Source organism: Athene noctua, chromosome 12 (genome assembly GCF_965140245.1).
Source record: "Athene noctua chromosome 12, bAthNoc1.hap1.1, whole genome shotgun sequence".
In the NCBI taxonomy this organism is placed as follows: domain Eukaryota; kingdom Metazoa; phylum Chordata; class Aves; order Strigiformes; family Strigidae; genus Athene; species Athene noctua.
In genome coordinates, this window is record NC_134048.1 from 3,652,848 (window position 1) to 3,677,694 (window position 24,847).

Consider the following 24,847-nt stretch of genomic DNA (forward strand, 5'->3'; position numbering starts at 1 on the left):
GAGAAGGAAATGGAGGAGAAAAGGAAAACCAAAGGAAGGACTGACACTGCGCAAGTAAAAATCAAGCCAGGAAGGAAGGAAGGGAGGACGGACAACGACACAGAGGATGAGAATGGAAGCGCAAAGGAGATGACCGGCACGTACCGACCTGCGGCGGAGCAGCACACGGTGTCGCTGCAGGCTCAGAAACGGCGGCTCGGTCAGGGCGGCTCCGCCCCGGTGCGGCGGAGAGCCCGGCTGTGAGCGCGGGGGGGCGGCGCGGGGCGGGCAGGAGAGCCGGGGCGTGCGGGCGGCGGCGGGGAGCCGTGCGGGGCCCGGGCGGGTGCCGGCGGCGGCGATGGGCGTGTGCGGGGGGCCCGCGGTGCGGGTGCTGGTGCTGGCGGCGGCCTGGGCGCTGGGCGGCGGGCAGGTGCGCTACTCGGTGCCGGAGGAAGCCAAGGCCGGGACGGTGGTGGGCCGGCTGGCGCAGGACCTGGGCCTGGAGGCGGGCGAGGCGGAGGCGCGGCGGCTGCGGCTGGTGGCGCAGGGCCGGCGGGCGAGCGTGGAGGTGAGCGGGGCGAGCGGGGCGCTGGTGGTGAGCTCGCGGCTGGACCGGGAGGAGCTGTGCGGGAAGAGCGCGCCGTGCGCCCTGCGCCTGGAGGTGCTGGTGGAGCGGCCGCTGCGCGTCTTCCACGTGGAGCTGGAGGTCACCGACATCAACGACAACGCCCCGCTCTTCCCCGCCGCCCGCAGAAACCTCAGTTTGTCGGAGAACTCCCCTCCCGGGTCTCGTTTCCCGCTGGAGGGCGCGTCGGATGCGGATATCGGCGCCAACGCGCAGCTCTCCTACAGCCTCAGCCCCAGCGAGCACTTCTCCCTGGATTTACAAAAGACCGAAGAGGACGTTGAGTCCTTATTCCTTGTGCTCGGGAAAGCGCTGGACCGGGAGTCGGTGCCCGTGCACCGTCTGGTGTTGACGGCGAGTGACGGGGGCCGGCCGTCGCTGTCGGGCACGATGGAGCTGGTGGTGTCGGTGCTGGACGCCAACGACAACGCGCCCCAGTTCAACCAGTCGGTGTATAAAGTGCAGTTGCTGGAAAATACGGGACGTGGCACTTTTGTGATCAGAGTAAATGCCACGGATTTGGATGAGGGGACGAACGGGAATATCTCTTATTCTCTCGGGCAGTTGTTCCCTCAGGAGGGAAGAGACGTTTTCGGTATCGACAGAAACAGCGGAGAGATTCTTCTCAGGGGTAACTTGGACTTTGAGGAAGTTGGTCTCTATCGTCTGCAAGTGGATGCAGCGGATCAGGGAAACCCCCCGCTGTCGGGTCACTGCAAGGTGGTGGTGGAGGTGCTGGACGTGAACGACAACGCGCCCGAGGTGTGGGTGACGTCGCTGTCGGTGCCGGTGCCGGAGGACGCGGCGGTGGGGACGGTGGTGGCGCTGCTGAGCGTGTCGGACCGGGACTCGGGGGCGAACGGGCGGGTGCGCTGCGCGGTGTGGCCGGCGGCGCCGTTCGGGCTGGTGGCGACGTTCGCGGGCTCGTACTCGCTGGTGCTGCGGGAGGCGCTGGACCGGGAGCGGGTGTCGGAGTACGAGGTGGAGGTGCGTGCGGAGGACGGCGGGGCGCCGCCGCTGCGCGCCAGCCGCGGGGTGCGGGTGCCGGTGTCGGACGTGAACGACAACGCGCCGGCGTTCGCGCAGGCCGTGTACACGGTGCTGGCGCGGGAGAACAACGCGGCGGGCGCGGAGCTGGCGCGGCTGTGGGCGCGGGACCCGGACGAGGCGGGCAACGGGCGCGTGAGCTACTCGGTGTGGGAGGGCGGCGGCGGGGGCGCGGCCCCGGGCGGCGGGTGGCGGGCGGCGTCGAGCTACGTGTCGGTGGACGCGGAGAGCGGGCGGCTGCGGGCGCTGCAGCCCCTGGACTACGAGGAGGTGCAGGTGCTGCAGTTCGAGGTGCGGGCGGTGGACGCGGGGGAGCCGCCGCTGTGCGGCAACGCCACGGTGCAGCTCTTCGTGGTGGACGAGAACGACAACGCGCCGGCGCTGCTGCCGGCAGCCGGCGGCGGGCCGGGGCCCGGGGCCGCGGGCTCGGCGGCGTCGGGGCCGGGCTCGGGGGCGTGGTGGGCGTGGGCGGCGTGGGGGGCGCCGGCGGGGCAGGTGGTGGCGAAGATCCGCGCGGTGGACGCGGACTCGGGCTACAACGCGTGGCTGCGCTACGAGCTGTGGGAGCCGCGGGGGAAGGGCCCGTTCCGCGTGGGGCTGTACAGCGGCGAGGTGAGCACGGCGCGGGCGCTGGAGGAGGCGGACGGCCCGCGGCAGAGGCTGGTGATCGTGGTGCGGGACCACGGGGAGCCGGCGCGCTCGGCCACGGCCACGCTGAGCGTGTCGCTGGTGGAGGGCGCCGAGGCGGCGCTGGCGGCCGCGGGCTCGTCCTCGGCGGCGTCGGGGCCGGGGCTGCGGGCGGCGGAGGGCGGCCCGGCGGCGGCGGCGGCGGCGGCGACGACGAACGTGTGGCTGGTGGTGGCCATCTGCGCGGTGTCGAGCCTGTTCCTGCTGGCGGTGGTGCTGTACGGGGCGTCGCGGTGGGCGCCGCGGGCGGCCGTGCTGTCGGGGCCCGGGCCGGCGACGCTGGTGTGCGCCAGCGAAGTGGGGAGCTGGTCGTACTCGCAGCGGCAGAGCCGGAGCCTGTGCGTGGCGGACGGCGCGGGCAAGAGCGACCTGATGGTTTTCAGCCCCAACGTGCCGCCGCCGCCCGGCCCCGAAGCAGAAAACGCTTGTGTTGGGAAGGGGCCGTGTCTCTCCCCATTTGCTTCAGGCGTGGTAAGTGTATCTGCAAATGTTTTAAATTGTTTTTCCCTGTCTTGGTCCTTCTTTTTACCCGTCACTTTTTATCGATCATCTGTGTATTTAATCACCTTTCTCTGTGGTAATAATTTTACAATGCCAGTTCTACCCTGTATTGCTGTTGGATGTATTTGCAGTGATCCGCGCTAGACGTGCGTGTTCGCCTTTTGAATTTTCATTGACTACCTGAATGCTTCGCAAAATTTCCATGTTGCCTTTTTTTTTTTTTTTTTTTTTTCTTGCGTAGAACGTTGTTGGTAAACGTATTCTTAGCATTCTACGTTTTACATACACACACACACACACCACTACTTGGCACGGAATGGCAGGAATAAGTGTTAGCGAGACTTTTATTTCCGTTTTTAAAGTGTTTATCAATTTATGAGAACAGCTGAGAGGTACCCAGGTGTTTGGTAGCTCCCTTTAAATGACTGTATTTAGTGTATTATCTTTGAAACTACACTTGGTTTGATGAATATCCTGCTCATTTATGCCAAGGCTTCCTTGGGATTTTATTGCTTCAGAAGTTCGCTGGTTGGTGGGTTTCGCGAGTCTTAAAAAGCTGAAATATAATGAACTAACAGGTATGGGGTGCCGTGAGGGGAAGAAGTTTTGGTGGAGATCCTGAGTATTGTTCTGCCTCTGGAAGTCCGGTGAAAATCTGCAGGAAAGTTGGAGTGAACTGTTTTGAGGGAGGGAGTGCTCCCTGCCCACCCTGTACCTCTCTCCGCCACCTGATCCCGCTCTCTTCATAGTGTTGTGGCGTCTGTTCTACCCCATCCACCCCAGAAACGTGCTGTGGAAAGTAAAGTCGAAAGTTGGTGGGAATCGAGAGAAGGAGGCAGAGTGATTATGGGAAAAGTAGAACGGAGAGCTTCTGTATGCAGACTTGTCTCGGGATGGTACGTTGAAAACTTTTGGTTCTTCTAGCAGAAGAAGCAGGGAAACACAGACTGAACTAAAAATAAGTTTTCGATACTGGTTTCCACACTGATTTCCCTGTGTGGGGAATTGCTTAATTACTGGGTGGTTGTAACACCGCTGTCGAAGCCGCTGATCCTGGCCACGCAGCGATGGCGCTGCCATGGCCTCTGTTCTCATCGAGACCAGCTCCAAAGCACTTTGTGTGATGAGACGTTAGGGGTCACGTTTCGTGTTCCTTGTTCGACGTTAGAATCTGGATACAACTTCCACAGGAAAAAGTGAAGATCTCTTATATCTAATTTTCGTTATAGCGTAAAAAGGAAGTCCTTCGTAGGGCTGCCGGGGTAGTAAGAACAATCAGTACTTTTATTAATTTTCGTGTTATGCGTTCAATTCGCCAAAGATACCCGTTTGGATATCTACCATAGTTTTATGACAAACTATATCTGTAACGCAGATGTTTCTTTTGAGAATGTACGTGTGTGTGTGTGTGTGGGGGGGGGGGGGGTGTACTAATAGAAGCCTTTTAGGCGAAGGATGTGGACTAAACCCCTCCCCCAAAATCGCAGATTGTTGGTTTCAAATTGACAAGAATGGCGCTTATAGGTACCGAAAACGGCTAAAAACAGTTGAAAACTTCATGTTCGTTTTGAAAAAAAATGGTAGGAGTGGGTTATGTCCCGCTGATCCGTAGAAAAATGTGAGCGTGTCCCACGACTTTCTCTTTCCTTCCTGCATCTACCTTAGAACATTTAGTAAGGGCTTTACTTTTGAGTTCTTTGTGTATTTGCTGGGGATTGCGTTTCTAGTCTTCTTTGATCTTGTCCGATAGCTGATGTGCTTAAGTAGAGGGGGTCATCACCTCTCAAGTATGCGTGAACTACCTTCACTTGTGAGTAGCAAGGCTTATCGCAGAGCCGTAGAGCTGTCGCTTTCTTTCCTTAATTCACATGGATGTGTTAGACTGCAGGAGCAGCAAACTGCGATCTCCTAAAGGAGAATCTGCTGGTTAAGTTTATAAGAAGGTTTAACTAATTCTGTAGAAGAGGATGGAAAAACACAGTACTTGCGCACAGGTGCGGGAAGCAACTCGTTTCCTCGAGTTAAGGAGTTTCCACGAGCTATGAGTAAGGGCTATGTGGAGTCTCTTAATGCCGGTAGTTTGGAGCAGAGAAGGCTTTGGCTTCCGTACGATTTCTCTTGGTTTCTTTGAGCTGCGATAAAGAATTGAAGGTGTGAATGGGATTTATTGCAGACGTACATTGTCAGGAAATATTTCAGCGTTTCTTTTAGAAACATAAAGCAATCTTAACTTTAGAAACAGAGCTTGTGGATGCTTTTACTTTGTAGCATAGTTTGGGCAGGAAGTCGTTAAGTGAAAGCGCTAAAATATCCAGTCAGTGTCTCGAATAAAAGATAACAATTTCGCACAGGCTTGTCAGTCGCTGCAAGCCCAGACTCTCATTCCCGCCGCATATTGTTTTGGAGAATGATGCTGATTAACAGCGATGTCGTCAGGCAAGACGCGGTCGTGGCAGCCCAGGCAGGGCGGTCCCGGCAGCGCTTCCGCGGCCGCGAAGCAGCGCCGTGGCGGCCGGAGGCTGTTTTGCAGCCTCAGAACTGGGGATTTTACAGGCAGGGAAATGGCCGGCACGGCTGCGGGAGGAGTTGGGAGTCGCCGGGTGTTCGGCTCGGAGCTGCTCTGCCACACGAGGGGAACTGGTCCTCCGTACCTGGTGCCGCCGGTGTCCCCCCCGGCAGCTTCCGCGAAACCCGGTGGCCTCTGACTGGGGTTAAATAGACCAGTCTGTGCCCTCGCGTTCAAGAGACGGGTTCTTGCCGGCGATATACTGAACAGCACGTTGTGAGTCCGTATTTCTGTGGCTTGATGCGGGTAATGAAGAGTTCCGTGGGGTTCGCTGAAATCTAGAAATCCTCTGCGTACGAGATTGTTCTTTCGGTCTCCTTTAGCCATCTCCGCTCCCGCTGTCCCCATGTAGCAGCTGCGAGCTCCCGCGGTTGTTGAAGGGTACCCTGCCATCGCTCCCGCTCTGCCGGCAGGCACAGCCTTTCGCGGGAGAGGCGCGGGGCTGAGACTGACCCACGGAGGCGGGGGGGACTCCCACGGGGGACAACGCGGGCTGCCTGCCACGCCAGATCCCGAGCGGGAGGAGCCCGGTGCTTCGGGTCGCTGGGAGTTTCGCCGTCCTTGCGCTCATCCCTGCCCGGAGGAGCCCTCACAGGGAAGGCGGTAGCGGGGTCCCTGCATGCCCGGCGGCGGCGGCGACGGCTCCGTCCTGGCGATCTGCGCTCGGTCCGAGGAGAAGATCCGGTCTTCCTCAGTCCGCAGGCAGACCCTGTTTACTGGCAGGCTTCTGTCCGTGTACGGTGTGCTTCTTTCCGGCTGGAGGTGGGGGCTTGGGGCTGCCGGTCGGTCTGCGGAGCTGCTGCCGCCGAGAGCTCATCGGCTGATCCGGAGGAGAAACCTCAGGGCTGTCGCGCCGTCTGCTCCCCGGAACAGATCCAGCCCTTTCTGCTGTCTCCCGCTGAAGCTCCGTGTCCTAATTTAGCATCAGTGGGGCCCCTTGGTTCTTCTGGCACCCCTGGGACTTTCCCAAGCCTCAGTACCAAGCGGGACGGGTCCTGCCAACCTCCGCCGAAGGCACCGCTCCGCGTCGGCACCGCTCTTTATGCGCTGTCCGCGGAAACGGCGCCTTCAAATCAGCGCGGACGTAGATGATGATGTTCAAACAGGAGTAGTCCTTCGTGTGGTGCAGCCCTGAGCTTCACAGACCCGAGGTAACCCTGTTTTACTATTCACCTTTAGTTTTTTGCCTTTGCTCGCTTAACGGTCTCTTCTGGCAGCTACCATTGTTCCGAGCACAACGTGCACGGCTGGACTAATGACGTCTTATTGCCGGAAAAGGGGATGATTGGCTGAAAATATAAGACTGGGTGGGAGAAAAAATATGCAAGGGATGCTCGGGGCTCCGAGGTGGTGTAAATGCAACACTGCAACCGCCTGTCGGGCGGAGGAAGCACTCTGTGAGCACGTCGGGGAGCGGAACGTGGTGAGAGGGGTTGTGTGATGAGGGGACATGATGAGAGTGGTGGGTGAGACCGCAGAGGTCCTGGACCGTTTCCTCGGCGAGTTCAGTCAAATCGGCTTTAAGGATGGGTCAAACCGTAGGAAGGGAATAGGCAACAGTATGGAGATGGTGAATGTGAGATCAAAGACGAGGGGTTTTTAAGCAGTGGTTACGTTAGCCGCTGTGGAATCAAGGGAGGTGTCTACATTAAAGGTGCTTAATATGACTGATGTGCAAATAACGTAATTAGGGCAAGTGACTCGAGATGGAGAGGTGACCTTCGAAACTGGAGACCTTGAAAAGATGGTTAGGTGAAAGGGCGGCCAAACAAAAGTGAGAGTGAAGAAACTGAGTGGCACCCTTGAGATCCCCGGGGCAGCTGGATGTGGGAGCCAGAGCATGAACAAGCAGGGGGGAACAAGCCTGGGACTCTGCTGAGCAGAGAAGTGGCTTTGCACAAAGGGCAAGACAGGATTCTGCCCCCATGGCACAGCGGTGTTACTCCTTACATGGCTGTGGTGTAACTGACCCTGGATGTTTAATATTGCTAAGCACTGGATTTTGGCTGTGGTCTAGAACTGACTACCTGGAACAGTGTGTGGAATGAGAGGCACTCATCCAGGCTGGACTGAGAAGGCAACGTGGTAGGAGCTGGGTGTTGAGATGGTGCCCACAACACATATTCTGGTGAGTGAAGCTCCCTGACTGCTGGGGACATCGCTGCCCACAGAAGAGTGTGAAAAAGGACAATAGAACGGGGGTGCCAAAATACTAAAGCAGGGTTGTAAGGTTTAAAAATGTTAAAAAGAAAGAGAATCAACAGCAGGTTCCCTTAATGCCCTGTAAATAAATGTTAGGCAACTCTACAAAATTAAAGAGGTGTAGCAGAAAGAAGTTATTTTGGATGGTAAATGAGTAGTAAATAAGTGAATTAAAGCCAAAATCAATGTAGGCTGCCAAATACTTCCCAAAATGTGAGTGCATCTTGGAAAGAGGCAAATGTACTTTGATTTTGGCCGCTGCTTGTTAATCAGTTTCTTCTAGCACTGTTGGTATTTCAGGCCCCACTATGCATAACCAGAGCTTGCTATTCCAGTGTTAAGGTTTTAAGAAAATCTGCCTTTGAGTGGGTTTATCTGTTCAACAGGAGGATCTTGGGCCCAAAATGATTGGGTTTCTTCATTGCAAACCCAGTCACGGATGGGTGAGTAGAGTCTGTGTGTTTTACCTCTGTGTGCTCCTGGGACACCAGCCTCCAGCTGCCTTCCCAGATGGATGGATTTATCTTTGCAATAGGCCAATGTCAAGAGAAATTTGTCAGTCTTTCCTCTGACTTCAGTAGGTGTTATTGCATTGGTTCAGGGTGTTTATAATGACTGACTACAGAACAGTAAAACTATCAACTTTTTCATATATTGTAGATTACATTGTATCTTGGCAGAAGAGGAATCTAGAGAAAATCTGGGGTGGGGGGAGCCTGGATGACAATTTTATGGTGACTAGGTGGGAGTTGAGGATTTCTGCAGTTAGCACTCAATTTTAAAAAATGAACCCAAGGTAAACAGTGTACTGTAAATAATTACACTGTATACTGCGTGCAGTGGTCCATTGAACAAATTTCTTCATGTGTGAATTGAGGTGGATGCACACCATCTCCGCAGGTCCTGCACTCAGCCCCCACTCCCCACAGTTCTAACGGGTGCTGCAGTGTTAACGCAGTAGAACTAAAATGTAACATTCAGGTACTGCCAGGGGCGCCTGGAGTTAAAAAATCTAAATATCTGCAGATACTTGTGCTGGGGCCGACCAAGGCTTGCTCCTGTGCAGGCAGGATAGGAACCTCACTGGGAGGTTTTGCTGAGTTGTGAGAATGCAAACAGATGTATCGATTTTATTATTCAATGTACAACTTCTGGCTGTGCTCCCAATTTGCTCTTATTTTGAAAGGCCCCCGATACTATGTATAATTGAAATGTTCTTTTTCACTCGCCTGGAAATTTTCAGCTGCATAAAGAAACACAGTGAATACAAGAAAGGTTAAGATCTGTCCTTGTTGCACATTTATAACCTCCTGCTTTTGATTGATCAGGATCTCATGGTAATAAGTTCCCATAGAAGGAAGCTGGAAACAGAGAAGACTGGTGGGGTAGTCAGGGCTTGAGGCCCATCTGTGTAAACTGCTGCTGAAGGTCATTCCAGGAAGGTTTTCCAGGAGGGTATTTTGAAATGCTTTCTGCCCTCTTTCACTTGCTTAGGGAGTAGTTGCTAACTGTGCCCTGAGTGCAGAAAATCGGGGGAGCAGAGAGCTTTGATTTTTAATTTATTTTTATTTTTTCCACTTGTAATCTGCTATCTCTATGTGGTATTGGCTCGCCTCTCCCCATAGTTCTTGGGCATGTCCTAAATACAATATCTCTCTGGCGCCGATATTTACTTCTCTACAAGTAATTCGGCAGCTGCAGCCTCAGCCTCCCGCTCGCCCTCCCCGTACCCCCCCAGCCGTCCGCATCCTGCTTTGGAGGGCTGGATGGGAGCTCGGCTGTGGCTGCGGGTGCTCCGGCTGGCGACTGTCAGAGGAGAGATCCTTCTCTCCAATAATCCGTGTTAATTTAACTGTGTTAACGTGTCCAGAAGGCGAAGCAGGAAAGAGGTTTTTACTCTCTCCCCCCCCCCCCTTTTTTTTTTTTCCCCCTCCTCTCTTCCTTTTTTTATTAAAAAAAAAAAAAAGTTTAACAGGGGTCGAGTCGACTGCCTCCATTAATTGTGCTCTTAAAACCCCTCTGGGAGATGCTGTGCTCAGCTGGAGCGTGCCTGGACGGTGCTGACCCATGTTTAGCCGATGCCTGTCACTCCTCATAGGCATTTCTCTTCCCCCGCCGTACTCTGACAGCGTGCGGCAGCGCATCCCCCGCTGCCTCTCCTGCGGGAGCAGAGGGAGGGAGGGAGCGGGCTCTGCTCTCCATCTCACCTTCACGGACGCACATCCGTGCCGCGGACTCGGGGTCCAGGACCTCCCCCCCCCCCCGGATCTCCGTCGGGGCGTAAAAAAAAAAAGAGAGACACACACACAAAAAAAAAAAAAAAAAAAAAAAAAAAGTGAGGGGGCGAGGGGAGAAGCCGTCGGGGTAGCAGCGGCGGGGGGAGCGCAGCCCCCTCCCCCGGCGGCTCCGCGGCCTCTGGGTGGCGCCGCCGCGTCTAAGAGACGCGCGGGGCCGCCGCACCGGGCACAAGCGAGCGACGGCGGCGGGCGCAGCGCAGGGGAGCTGCCGCCTCTCCCCCCACGGCAGCCGGCGGAGCGGGGCGGGAGGAGCCGCCGCGGAAGCCGGGGCGCTCGCAGGGAACTTCTTGCCTCGCCGCCGCTGCGCCCCGGTGAGCCCCGGTACCGGTTCAGTTTGCGCTGGGAACTTGAGGTGTTCGCTGAAATTCTGGATTATGTTCCTGCTGAGCCGGTCTGCGGGGAGCTGAGCCAGGGGAGGAAGAATGCGGGTCTACTTATTGGTCTTCTGCCTTATTTGCTGCACCGCGAACGGGCAAGTAGTGTATTCCATCGCTGAGGAAACAGAGCGTGGAGCGCCTGTGGGGAACGTAGCAAAGGATTTGGGAATAGACGCAGCTACACTTTCAGCTCGGAAATTTCGCATGATCACCGGTTCAAGTAAGCAATATTTTAATATAAATGCAAGCACGGGGGTTTTGTCTGTTAACGAGCCCATAGACAGAGAGCAGCTTTGTGAATTAAAGTCTGCCTGTCTTCTGAATTATGAACTCGTGTTAGAAAACCCTCTAGAGCTTTATAGGATGGAATTTAGAGTCTTGGACATAAATGACAACTCCCCCAGCTTTCCTTTAAGTGAATATCACATAAACGTGCCTGAATTCCTGTCACCTGGGGCACGGTTTACACTCCCCAACGCCCAAGATCTCGATGAAGGTACCAACAGTGTCCAGAATTATACTCTGAGCCCTGAAGAAAATTTCCATTTGGAAATGCAGACACGCGGGGATGGGAGTAAATATCCTGAATTGGTGCTGAAGAAAGCCTTAGACAGGGAGCAGCAAGCCACTCACAAACTTGTCCTTACAGCCAAAGATGGTGGGGATCCTCCAAAGTCCAGTGATGTCCCGGTCATTGTGACTGTGCTGGATACCAATGACAACGCACCAGAATTTGAGCATTCAGTCTACAGGGCAAGTATCTTGGAAAACTCCCCCAGTGGCACTTTGGTAGTGCAAGTGAGTGCCACAGACTTGGATGAAGGTCCAAATGGAGAGATCAGGTATTCATTTAGCAATACTACTTCTGCTGATCTACAGCGAATGTTCCTAATTCACCCGCACACTGGGGAGGTGACAATCAATGGCGTTTTAGCTGTTCAGAGACCTCTCCTCGAGATACTTATTGAGGCAAGGGATAACGGGGCATTTGGCATGTCCAGCACAGCTAAACTGCTGGTGGAAATCACTGATGTGAATAATCATGGCCCAGAGATAACAATCACATCCCTTTCCAGTCCCATTCCTGAGGATGCTGCTCCTGGCACAGTGATAGCTCTGCTGAGTATTTTGGATAAGGATCCTGGGGAGAATGGGAAAGTAACCTGCCAGATCCCTGATAACCTTCCCTTCCAGTTAAAGCCTTCCCTTGCAAACTACTACAGCCTGATCACCAGCGGGCTTCTGGATCGAGAGCTGATCAGTGGGTACAACATCACCATTACTGCCACAGACTTGGGCTCTCCACCCATCACGGCTCAGAAGACCCTTTGGGTGCAGATTTCTGATGTGAATGATAACCCCCCTGTCTTCAGTGCTGACAGATTTGATGTGTTTGTGGAGGAGAACAATCCACTTGGTGCTTTTCTTTACCAGGTCTCAGCATCTGACCCTGATACGGGGGAGAATGGACGGGTCTCTTACACGCTCAGGAATTCCACAGTTGCAGGTAGTGCCCTGGCCAGCTTTTTGTCTGTGAGCTTGGCCAACGGGAGCATCTATGCAAAACGTGCCTTTGACTTTGAGCAGCTTAGGAGCTTCTATTTCCAAGTGGAAGCCAAGGACAATGGGTCACCAGCCTTGAGTGCTGCCATAACTGTGAATGTTTACATCTCAGACCAGAATGACAATGCTCCAGCCATTCTGTACCCCATCAGCCAGAATGGCTCAGTAGCGGTGGAAGTTGTGCCCCGCCTGGCTGATGAGGACTATCTGGTGACCAAAGTGGTGGCAGATGATGAGGACAATGCACAGAACGCTTGGCTTTCCTATCACCTTGCTCACTCCTCTGACTCCACCCTGTTCCACTTGGCACCACACTCTGGTGAGCTGCGCACCACACGCTCCATGCGCTCCACTGACTTCCTCAAGCACAAGGTGGTTGTGGTGGTGCGGGACCACGGGGATCCACCGCTCTCCTCTAGCGTGACAGTGGGCATCCTGCTGGCTGACACCCTGCCCCAGGCACTGCCAGACTTTGATGACAGTGGGGAGCCACCACCACTGCTCAATGCTACAAACATCTACTTGATCGTTTCCCTTGTCTGTGTCTCTTGCATCTTCATGGCGTTCCTCCTCTTTCTTGCCATTGTGCGCCTGTGCCACCGCCGGACTTGCTGCTGCTGCCCAGCTGATGAGTATGAAAAGTATTGCTATAGCGTGCACATGCTTCCCAGCTCCCACCTCCCACCGGACATGCTGGAGGTCACTGGTGTGGGTAAACTGACGCATACCTACTTGTACAGGGCATCTGTAGGTCTTGGGCCTAGTAACAGCAGCCTCCCAAATGATGATGCTGGGAACATTCCCAGCAGCTCAAGGTTACAAGTGCCAGGACCCTGCATCCAAGTGCAGCAGGTCCAAAGTGATCGGTTGAGTGCTGTCCTTGTGGTAAGTACTTCTTCCTTTCACTTTTTTTCTCCCAGACACGTGGCCTTGCGTCACTGGGTTGCTGTCAATGTGGAAGAAGGTATTGAGGGTATTTGCAGGAGACCATGCGTCATTTCATGGTATCTGTAAGAGACTTCAGTTCCCTTTCTATCCTTTGTAAAGCCAAGATCTCTTTGTGTGAAATACGGTCATGGATGACAAGAGATTAAGAGGATTTTTTTTCCCACAAACATTTAGGACCTTCAGACTTAACTGAAGGTAAAGAAGATGTAAGTGACAACTAAATACCTTGCAAACTGAGCCATTTCTCCAGATAGCTAAATAGGGGCATGATAAGAGTCTATGCAAGTTTCTAATCCATTGGTGGTTCTAATCTACACTGTATGGAGCCTGTGATATAATATTCTTTTTTAAATTATTTTTTATTTCACACACCCCCCCCAAGATTCTTTCATTGAGAGATGAGTAGTGTGCTGAGCCAAGCTGCTGGCTTACAATGCCCTGGGTAAGTCTGTGGTGCTGTGGTAAAATAGCAGGAATTCAATATCTAGCATCTCTTTAGGAAAAGTGATTTGTAGTGCTCATCTCTCTTTCCAAGAAATCCATAGGTTTTGTGAATCTAAAATAATACTCTTCTGAGCCTCTGACCAAGCTGGTTTCTTCTCAGTAGTGTGATGGGTGACTTTGCAGGAGAAAATATCTTACTTTGATCACAGTCTAGGGCTGCGATGCAGGATATATCTGCAGACCTGATCTGCTGGGTGTTGCTGTGTCACTTGTCCAAGACTCAGTTTTCTTATATGAAAAATAAAGTGCTGTGAGTCATATTTTTGTGAAGTTTTGAGATGTTTTGCTTGCGGACTGTCAAATTTCCTTAGTGTGCATGAGATGGTAACTAACCACAGTTGCCTCTGTCCAGGCCAGTACTCTGGTAAGAGCTGTTCTAGATGTTTCTAAGGAAAATATAAGGATCCTTGTTAGACAGACATGATATAATCTGCTTCCTGAAGTTATTTTTATCCTAATTTACAATTATTAGCAGTTATCCTAAGTCTGTAACCATTATGTTTATTTCATTTTTGAAATAATTATAGTACCTTTAAATATATGCAAATGGCCAGCCACTGTTTGAACCTTGATGCAAGGGTAGTTTCAGCAGCTTCTTTGGATAATCAAATACATATTCAGCTACATAGTACTTCTTTTATAACTCCTGAATTTCCAAGTAGTGATTTTTAGTAAGTTTTCCCCTGTTCTAGAAAAGATTCCCGATTTGCTCTTAAATATGCAATGAGTTTATCATGCCTTCTCTTATTTCACCTTGCCAGCAGATAAATAGGCTTATGGGTTGGGGTTTTTTCCCCCTCTAACCCTTTTCTGAACACCTTTTCCACATAAATCCTACTGACAAATATGTGTTGTTTGATTTACACATGACGGTTTACCTAGTATTTAGTCAAAGTCATAATCAGGTTTAAGTTCTGTTCTTTGAAGTGGCAGAGGGGAGGGTTGCGCATGTGGAGTGTGAAATAAATCTTGCAGAAGCATCAGTATCTTTCAGCAAGAAATTGTGGAGTGCAGGAAAATAGCAGTTGGCAGCATGTAAAGAAGTATCTGTGTCTAATGCATTGGTGTGCTTTGGGAGTATTGATTATTCTGAAGATCTGAAAAAAAAAAAAGGGTTGAGTTAGAACCTTGGTAATAGGGAGCTAAAAACCTTTTGGCAATCTCTGAATGCAGAAGGTGTCTGCAGGAACCCTGATAGTGTCTTGGGGACATATCCTTGACTGGAAAGTAGTTCGTAATTGTAAAACTTCTATAACAAAGTTGATACAAAAAAATCACTGGCACAACTAATTCCCATGTTCCTATTGAGCAAGATTTTGAAACTCTGGTTACCAACACGTTAATGGACTGATTAAATTAAATTATATTAAATATTAAATTAAATAATAAAAATGCAAAAGTATCCCTGATCTCTGTAATGACAACAACCAAAATCTATCTCATTACATCTCACTGTATTTCAGTCATTCAGGTGAATTTTTGAACTTGAAACATGAGACACCTTTTTAGGAGCTTTTGATAGTGTGCAAAATAAATCCCAGATGTCACCTTTGGCAATTTTATTTTCTTAGCTCCTAACACACACAACTGGGTAACCATAGATGTGACCTACACGGAAAGTCCAAAGGCTGTGTGTTAATTGAGCTGAGAGGGGAGCAGAGGCAGAGACTGAAAACTTACCCACCCTTAGAAAGAAAGGATGTCAGTTGCTATTCATTTGTTGCTGATGATTCCAGTGGCTAGTATACTGGAGAATCAACTATATGTATATATACACACATATATGTCCATATATACAATTTATATTTCTTGCAAAATTTGCAAGTTATTAAAATGGCATTCATATTCAAATAATCAGGAGTGGGAAGAAGCTGTGGTTCCTGTCATGTCTGTACATGCTTTAGATTCACCAAGATTTAAAATAAAGTATAACTGTGTTAGAGAGATGCTTGGAAAATAGTTTCCAGTCATCTGAGGTGGGAAAGAGAGGTGTCACTCGATCTTGAAAACTATTCCTTAGTCCAAATCCCTGTGGACTTAAATATGATTTAGATGCAGAAAGATCACCGTCACTTTATTAGTGGGGAATGTTTTTACTCATTTTATATTAAAATGAGAGGATTATAATTTTAAAGTGTTTAGCAATAGAAATTTCAGTAAAAAATAAATTTTAAGTTTGAGTGTTGACTAAACGTTGTTTTTAAGTGCTCTCAGACTGACTCATTTGTAGTTAAAAATATAAACATGTGACCCTTTGAACTTCTGAAGAAGGATCATTGTGTTAATCCCTAAGAATATGAATGTAACAAAAAGAAAGCATTAAATATTTAAAAGGTGCTGGAAACAACTCCATAGTTATAATTCAAGGCACTGGAAATTACTCCACAATTACAATTTGAGCAGAAATTAAATATCCCTGATTTTTTTGGTTTGTTTTTTAATTGAGGGGAAGATTACAGGTTTTAGTATGTGGAAGATAGAAAAAGGTCTATGTATATCAAAATTTAATTGAAATTCCAGAAGTGAAATGTATTTTCAAAATTTAGGTTAACTTCTTTATTCTTGGTGATTTTTTTGCTATTGAATTAAATGATAGGCTTGAATGATTTTTACATATGCAGATGCATGACATCCTTTTGTACTTTACATCTTCTATTTGGGTTAGAGCTATGCCCATAATAGCAGTATAGTAAACTGTATCTTTCAGTATTTTGCTGTGTCTTTCTGCAATGTAGCAAAAGTGACAGCTAAGTGAAAAATGTGTTACAATGCTATGCTACTTTGCTGTATTAGAGATAAAGGCACTAGTGGGATTACTAAACCAAGCAGTAGTTCACTGGGTATTTCTGGGATCATGATTGTTACAGTTCTTTTGTTTGCTTGTGTTGTCCATTGTGTTACGCAAAAGGCCCATAAGATATTTCTACATTCAGAGTGTAGTGACCTCTCCATGATTTGACATTCAATATTTAGATTACATCCAAGAATAGACACAAACCTAGCAATGGAGAATATTTCTTGCCGAACTGTAACAGAAGGGGAATAATTTTGCAGAACGTGGCATGCATTTCCAGTGACGAAAATGGATGTGTTTGCATTGAGACAGTGGCAGGCAATCTAGGCTGAACTGCTGCAGGCTAAGCACCAACGGCTTACTCGAACAAGTAACGACCAGCCGTGTGAGTAAGCCCTACCTGCATCTTGTTCTGATGGGAGCATACCCCATAACATAGCCAAATATAAGAGTGAAGCACCTTCCCATTTTTTTTCTGTGCTGATAATAACCTGCCTAGAACCAAGACTCTTATGCCCACATTGTAAGAACTCAGTTGTGTAGGCAGATCTTTTGGCTACAGAAGTTACTCTTGGGGTCAGGCCAAGAAAATCCTAGAAAGAGTGATGATCGAAGAAAATTCAGCAAGGGAAACTGCTGTAGATTTTCTTCTTTCTGAACTCTTCAATTATCTTTTGCTAAGAAGGATTCAGCTCCAGTGTTCAGGAAAGGCTACAAATGCTTGGGCTGAAACTTTGTTACTTTTCTGCCTTGGAGTATTATTTTTGGAGGCAGTGAAAGGCAGAATGACAGAAGGGAGTAGCTTGAGACAAATGATTTGAGGGGATGTGGAGAGTAATATGACTGTATTTGGAGATGCAAAGGCATTGATGGGCAGGGAAGGATGAGATTGGGTGGTGACCTGGGCTAAGGGAGGGTAGAGGTGAGTAGTAATTGTTGTATTAAAGCATCAAACAAGAAAATACAATCTGGATCAAGTCCAGTCCTTCCTGTATCAGCCACCATTAAATTCAATTATTTAAATTTTAATTTTACAAATACACACTTTAATTGCAAAATTCACTAGGTTGTTCTCATTATTCCTGGTGGAAAGTTATTCTAAGGCTTTGAAACTCTTCTGACATCCTGTCAACAATTATTTGCTATGAAATTGTAGACATATATTTGTTCTTGTAACTTTGCCTTCTCTTGTAACTTTTGCCAGCAAAAGTAGTTTTCTCTCTTTAGGATTTGCCTTCAGTTTAGAGAGCAACCACATCTTTTCCTAGGCTTTGTTTGACTAAATTAAACAAGTCAGTCTCTATCAGTCTTTTTTCTATGGCCGCCTCTGCACTTGTCTGATGATGCTAATATCTCTTCTCTGCATCTGTTTGTCCTTTGTGAATATGTATTTCTTGCAAATATGTGACCAGAATTATATATATTTCAGACAAAAGGCCTCCTACACAGTGATAGGAAAACTTCCTGTCCCAGGGGACAGGGAATACATCACCTGATACTTCCTTGGATGGCAGTTACCTTCTCCATAGTTGTAATATGTCGATTGAGCAGTCATGTAAGTATTATTGCAGAACTTCTTTGTGGTAGAGATGGATGGGGGAAGGTTGGTTCCCAAGATGGTGGTTCTTCTGCCTAACTTCATCCGTCTAAATACTTGATATTTGAACATTAGACATTAAAAATTCATAGCCACCTGCTGAGAGCAACTCATCCTGTTCATCTTAGACATGGTCTACAAACAGCCCTGAGCCTAGATACATGACTTTTAAATAACTGAAAGTAGTTGATCTAAGTAGTACCTTATGGGAGTCTGCACTTTGGGTTATTAGATGTCATCCATTTCTGTGACATGTGTCAAGTTGTTGCTGCAGTGAATTATGCCATATTACTGTCTTCCACAACTGTTGTTAGAATAGCCCAACTTGTTGTGCCATTGTTAAACTTTTCACTGTAGTGCTGTATTGAATGTTTTACTGAAATCAGAATAGATGAGATGAATTTCAGTTTGTGTTTCCATTTAAGAGAATTGAAAACCAGTCTAGTAAATAGTTGTCTTTGAAAAATCTACGAGAATTTTCCTTCCTTTTCACTGTACCTTCATTTATCATTTATTTGTTTCTCAAAATTTTCATCCAGGCAGGGTAGTGGGCTTGTGGTCACATAGGCCTTATTTTTCCATTCTAAATTACTGGCACTGCAGTTGCTTTTCTCCAGTCGGATTATTCTACTCCAGACTTGGCAGGTTTGTCTTAAACCCAAACCAAAACAAACCCCCCTCAATCCTATGCTTCTGTTTGTCAGATCTTTTAGAAATCTGTGATGGATATCAGGTAGCAGGGATTTGAGGGTGCTGAACTCCCAGCGTTTTAATTCTGCCTTGGTGATAGCAATTCCCATTCCCTTGGAGTAATTTGTCACATAGTCAACATCACATGATATTGAAAACAGAGGAAAATATAGATTTATTGTCATAAAATGGGCTGGTGTCTCAAGAGGAAGATTGGTCCATGCATATCGTGGTTTTGTACTATTGGTCTGTGCATTCTTTGTATCCCGTTGGAGAGAGGCTGCAGCAGCTTTTAGTGTGGCCCAATGTAGCAGTACTCATACTGTGTATTTGGGGGATTACACTTGTTTCAGTGCAATGAAAGAAATTCTGCTAAGAGCGGGACTTGCTGAGGACTGTTTGAAGTCACAATTAATCAAAAGAATAGCAACAAAATCCAACACCAGAACTGAAAAGGGAGATAAGTAGGCACATGGGAATTAAGACATTCAGCTGAAATTTGTAAGGCAAAGAAAAAGGCAGGGCAACCGCTCAAAGCTTTGATGCTATCAGAGGCATTTGGAAAATAATAGCAAATTTGACAAATATCGAAAGTGGAAATTAAATAACAGAGAAATAAAGTACATTAAGAAATAAAGAAAAGGTTTGTACTTTCAGGGGTTTGAGCAGTCTCTAAAGAAAATGAACATATTTTATTCTTTGGATTCTTTCTTCTCCAAAGGTATGATTTTTATACTTTGATCTGTTCTTTCTTCCATCTTCCCCTGGGCTTGTCCCAGCCCGATTGTGTCTTTCCTACTTGGCACCTCATTTAGTGGCTTTTAATTTCTTTCTTGTTCTGCAAAAACCGCCTTCCCAAATCTAGCTTGCCTTTTTTTTTTTTTTTTCATGATCAATCTGCAGAATCAAAGTTTATGATGTTCACTCATGAAACCTGAGACTTTTGGTTTCAAAAAGTTATGTGCTGTTCCTCATCCTTTTCTGATTCCTTTGTAGGGTGCAGAAGCCAAGCAAGGAAGCTTTACAGCTGAATGGGGCTCTTCATCTTTTGAACTACACAGCTGTTCCCTATGTGTCTTGGGAATGTATTTTAGATAGCTATTAGGCTCTGCTTTCTATCCAATAGTTATATGGAGATTAGTGCGATATCCTTATGGTTAAAGTAGTTTTCATTGCATGGTAATAAATTCACAGGGTTGTGATCAGACCTATAGTATTAAGACATGAACATATTTCAATATAAACCTGATTTCAGTCTTCTAACTTTGTGAGACTCTACAGATTGCAATACAAGAGACACATGGGACTACTGGATAGAGTTCAGTGAAGGGTCTCTAAGATAACTAAGGGACTGGAGCAGCTCTCATAGGAGGAAAGTCTGAGAGAGCTGGGACTGTTTAACCCAGAGAAGAGAAGGCTTGGGGGGGGGATCTCATTAATAAGAACACAGAGTCAGGCTCTTTTCAGTGGTATCTAGTGAGAGGAGAAGAGACAATGGGCACAAACTAACACAGGAAGTTCTGTCTAAGTGTAAGGAAACTTTGGGGTTGTTTTTCTTACTGTGAGGATGCTGAGCACTGGTACAGATTGCCCAGGGAGGTTGTGGAGTCTCCATCCTTGGACATATTCAAAAGCCATCTGGCCATGGTCCCAGATTACCTGCTTTAGCTGGCCCTGCTTGAGCAGTGAGGTTGCACAAGAAGAACTCCAGAGGTCCCTTCCAACCTCAACCAGCCTGTGATTCTGTGTTGCCCTTCATGGAGGAGTGTGCTGGGTGTGCCCTACCTTACAGAGCTGTGTGATGACGATGGAGAAAAGGTGCAACTTCTGGATGCAAAGTATATCCTTTAGTAGGTTTCCATTGGATAGAATACTCTTGAGCAGTTCCTGGGGAAGAGGGTGGTGCTGGGCTAGAAATGTGAGAAGGATGTTGGTAAAGTATGTGTTAATGCTTGAGGATTTCAGAAATTTTTTTTAAATTTTTTTTTGACTTAACAAGTTTAAGCCTTTGATTTATCATAATTGAGATAATAACTAAATTAGGCCATTTTAAAGTTACGGGATTTAACAAACCTCTTGGGTTTCATGTTTGTGCCTACAATATGGACCAAGTGTGCTGGTCTATAAAAAGCAATGTTCCTGGACATTTACTGATCAGTCAAAATTAGTGCAGTGGAGACTGGGGGAGGGGGGAGAGAATGGGTTAATGTAACAGAAGTTTTTAGCAACTAGGTACTCTGTGAGAGGATGATTTATCTATAGGATCTGTGGTGCCAAGGAATTTCTGTATGAAATATCACATTCCGCTGACTTTGATGAGAGTCAATTTTTGTTTGTATGCAGTTTGAGGAATCTTTTTTTGAACAGAAAAGGAAAAAAAAAACCCCAAAACCCAAACCCTCAATTACATGTTTGCTTAGGGAGACCTTTTCTCTGGTTTTCATTTTTACTTGTCTCAAGATATCACAGATACCAGGAGCTCAAGACATCTGGCATTTGGTTAGGCCTAAAAGAACTGCAGAATGTGGGGACTTTTGTTTAGTAGAAAATGGGAAATTTAGGAATGTTGATAAACACCAGTAAAAGTGCTGCTCGGGGTGATTGATGAGTTGAATGTTCAGTGACTAAATCTTGTGAAAAGGCATGGGTCTTGCAAAGAGTACAAGAATGCTAAAGGTGCTGAAACAGGACTGACTTTATATTTTAAATTCTAAACCCAATGACCCCCGAAACAATGCAGGCTGAGGTGTTTGTGGTTTTGTTGTGGGTTTTTTTTGGTTTTTTAAGGTTTTCAGATTTGTAGCCAGAATTCCATTTGCTTGCATTACCAATTTTTGTGTACCACTCACACCCCCAGCCCCTAAAAAAGGAAGTCTAGCCAAATTTATTCAAATAATCTTAATTCTGCTCTGCATGTCAGCCTGCTATTTATCTCCAATAGGTTTACATAATGAGGAAATTTGAAATATTTCAGGAAGCATTAAAATTTGATGGTGATGCTGTGAACATATTTCCTTCTGTTGACTCAGTTTCCTTATTTGTAGAATCCTAGTATCGTGGAGCGTGACCTATATCAATTCTATTGCCTATATATGTTCCTTCAAGTGAATCATTCACTCGTTTGTCTTTTGTTGTTGTTATGAGTTTGGTTTCGTTTTGGTTGGGCAATCATAAATATCCTAAAGATAATTGAACTCTAAAGCTATTTGTTTTCGGTATAATATTGGTAGGAAGGAAATCTGGTGGGAAAAGAAAGGGCTTTCTTCCTTCCAGTCAGAGGAGATATAACTGCCACCTTATCTCACCTTTTTTGAGCTGGTGAAGTAAAATCACCCTAGCAAATTACTTGTCTAATCTGAGCTGCCAGTTGGAATACCTTCAAAGGATTTGGGGTTGTTGGTTTAGGACTGCTGTTTGCACTTTTGTCTTTGTTTTAATCTTATTATATATTTGTTTTGGGATTAAAATTAGCAAATTTCTGTCTTCTCTTTTACAACATCATGCTCTTCTACAAGGCATCCAATCTCTTTAATGTATCTCACTTTATTTGAAAAACTACAAGAAAAATTAACCCAAGCTAGTGCAGAACATGGAAAGATGCCAGTTTGATCATGGTCAGAACGTAGCTGTAGAATACAAATCCACACTGAAGAATATTATCACTTTGGAGCTCTTAATCTGGTGATGCCCTTTACTGTTGTAATGTTATGTTTCATGAAAAAGCTTTTCTTCACTCTGGCTGCTCAAAGAAGACCCAGATTTTTTGGATAAAATTTGAATTGAACCATCAAGCCCTGAGCTGTAAATCACCACTGTATGAATTAGTAGCTCATCACCAAGTGATGAGGTATTGGGATTTCCATCCTTAGAAATACTTAAAACTTGACTGGACAAAGGTCCTAAACAACCTAATCTACTTGTCAGGTTAGCCCTCCTCCCTTTGAGTAGGAGGTTGAAGTAGAGACCCCCCCGAGGTCTTTTTCAACTTAATTTTTTCTTGTGATTCTTTGAAATGTGCCAAAATGTAAACATTTAAAAATTGTTGTAGCCTTTCCAAAAATGATACTTCCTTCCATTTTCAAAAGTTGTACTGAGGTGTTTGCAGACGTTATAAAACTACTGTATATTTCCCAATAGATGTTCAGATCCCACTGTGAAAGATATGAAAATCATGCCAAAACATCTGAATTCCTTTCGTGTCAGATGCATAGCTGGTGGCATCCCCTGTTATGGATCCTAATGCTGGATTGCACCCAGCTGTCTCCATCTGCAACTACAGCGATGATTGTACCCAAGTTACATGAGTTTAGGAAGCTCTGCATTGCCACACAAGCATGAGATTGAAACCACACATACCTAGTTTTGGGGAAAGTTTTGTTATCTGAAACCATCTTTGTACTTTTAATTGTAGTCCTGAGTTCTCTTCTGAAATAATCCATTTTTGCGATAGAATAGTTATTTTCCTTTTCTAGAAAGCATTTATGCTAGTAATTCAGCTCCCACAGGAAGCCCAATTCTTATCCTTATTCTCATGTACATATTGCTGAGGAGATTTTAATAAAATGGGAGTTCCTTAGATAAAGCAGCACTATATAAATGATGAGCCTGGTGACAGAGTGGAAACAACAGTTGGTCATCTGTGCTCAGGGTTTTAGGATAACTGTAAACAGGGAAGAGGAGAGATATTCCATGGTGTAGTATCCTGATTCGGTGGGAAGCTGTGGAAATAGCTTTACTGCAGCCATTAGTTTGTGGTGCACTATATAATAATCTGTAGCTCATATATTACCTTCTGCAAGGAGATCCTACTCTGCTCTTTCTGCCGTGGAATTCACAGGTTCTGTCTTGAACCTTTTGGTAACTCTAGCACTCAAGCAAAGTTTGTGGGAAGGGATTATACACAGTCATTGTAGTCTGGTTCACTGATGAAAGCAATGATGACTGTCATCAGGAACTTGATTAAAGGAAATGTTAGTTTTCATACATGATACATGCTGAATAATTTAATCTTCTACATATGGCCTGATTTGAAGGGATTAATATTCTACATATGGCCTGAATTTGAAAGGATGCATTGTGTTATTGCTTTTTGCTTCTCCTGGATGGCATTTTGTGAACCACTGAAAGCCATGATAAAAGGCAGACAAATTAGTGGGGTAGAGATACCTGCCAGGTTAGAAATACCAGTAAGAAAAAAAGAACAAAAGAGAAGTTTGTTTGTTTGGGTTTTTTTTGTTAGATTAACTATCATTCTGGTTTAATGTAAAATTCAGTTTACTGGAAATCATTGTTAATACCTCAAGATGAACCTGTACCTACTGAGACCTATTCCCTCACTGTATCACTGATACCAGCGGAGAGCTAACTATTGTAATGGTGGCAACTGCGTCAGTCCTTCCAAACTGAAGTCCTGTAAGGATTTTTTACTTCCTTTTCTGCCAGATAGCAAGGTGGTGTTTGGAAAAATGAATAAATCTTTCCTTTAAAATATGAAGTAATAATGCCATCCATAAATCACCTTTATAATGACCTTTTGAATGCTTACTTATCTACTCATAATTAAGATTCTAATTAATTTTATCAGAATTTATTCATTCATTATGCTTTTAACAATCTTGTGGTCAGTACTCCAAAGTATACATGGAAGTAAGAAAGAAACATTTGAGCACCTGCAACTATTTTGCACCTTGCTTCACAGCCTTATTATTCCCCCTCACAGGGCATTCTTGTCTGAGATTACACTATTGTAAGATTGATGGGGAAGTTTAACTTTTGCATGAGACCTAGTGTTCAAGTTTAGACAGCTTGCAGATTTACAAGACTACCATGATGCTATTCTTCCATTACAGAAGGGAGATGATAATTTGTTTAATGAGACAGCACTTACTTCTGGACTTGGAGGACTTTGAGGAATTTTGGATTCCATCTCATCACAGTCCAAAACATTGAAAAAGCCACAGATACCTTTAAATGTCGCTGTTCCCTCCTAACTGTATAAAAGAAGTCATGTTAGAACAGAGAAGTAACAGAAGAATGGAGTTACAATAGCTATGGTTTTGGTGTGTTTTTCCTGAAAACTATGCCATATTTTTTTGTATTTTGTAAAAAAACAAAAACACAACACAAAACCAAACCAAAAAAACAAAAACAAAAACAAAAAAAACCCCACCCAAAAAACCTCCCAAAAACCCAAACACATTGGCTCTAAATAAATCACAGTCTTGGCATAAGCATTTTTTATGTGCACTCTGGAAAATCTCCATAACTTGTAGCCATTTAAAACACATTTAAAATCCCAAACAAATGTATATTACATTATCTCATAATATATTTAATTTCTCCATGCCAAGGGCTTCCAGCCACCTCCGCGGAGGTATCAGAATTATCCTTTTTTATCAGCTGTGATGATGTACAAATAGACTGTTCCAAGTATATGCTTGTGCTGCTAATGCTCAAGCGTGGTTTGCTTC

General features: G+C 46.5%; 1 protein-coding gene across 3 annotated transcripts in view; it reads left to right on the forward strand.

Annotated features, from left to right (window-relative positions):
- LOC141965032 (protocadherin alpha-C2-like) overlaps positions 1-24,847 on the forward strand; it is a 106,354-nt gene that overhangs the window by 12,560 nt on the left and 68,947 nt on the right. The window contains exon 1 of one of the 3 annotated variants that reach the window (XM_074916098.1): positions 282-2,809. The exons of 1 other annotated variant lie outside the window; for it this stretch is intronic. In XM_074916098.1, the coding sequence (XP_074772199.1) occupies positions 338-2,809 (2,472 nt within the window). In that variant the 5' untranslated portion in view covers positions 282-337. Of the gene's footprint in view, positions 1-281; positions 2,810-10,070; positions 12,730-24,847 lie in introns of those variants that run through there. One more of the 3 variants, XM_074916101.1, reaches the window with a different exon arrangement.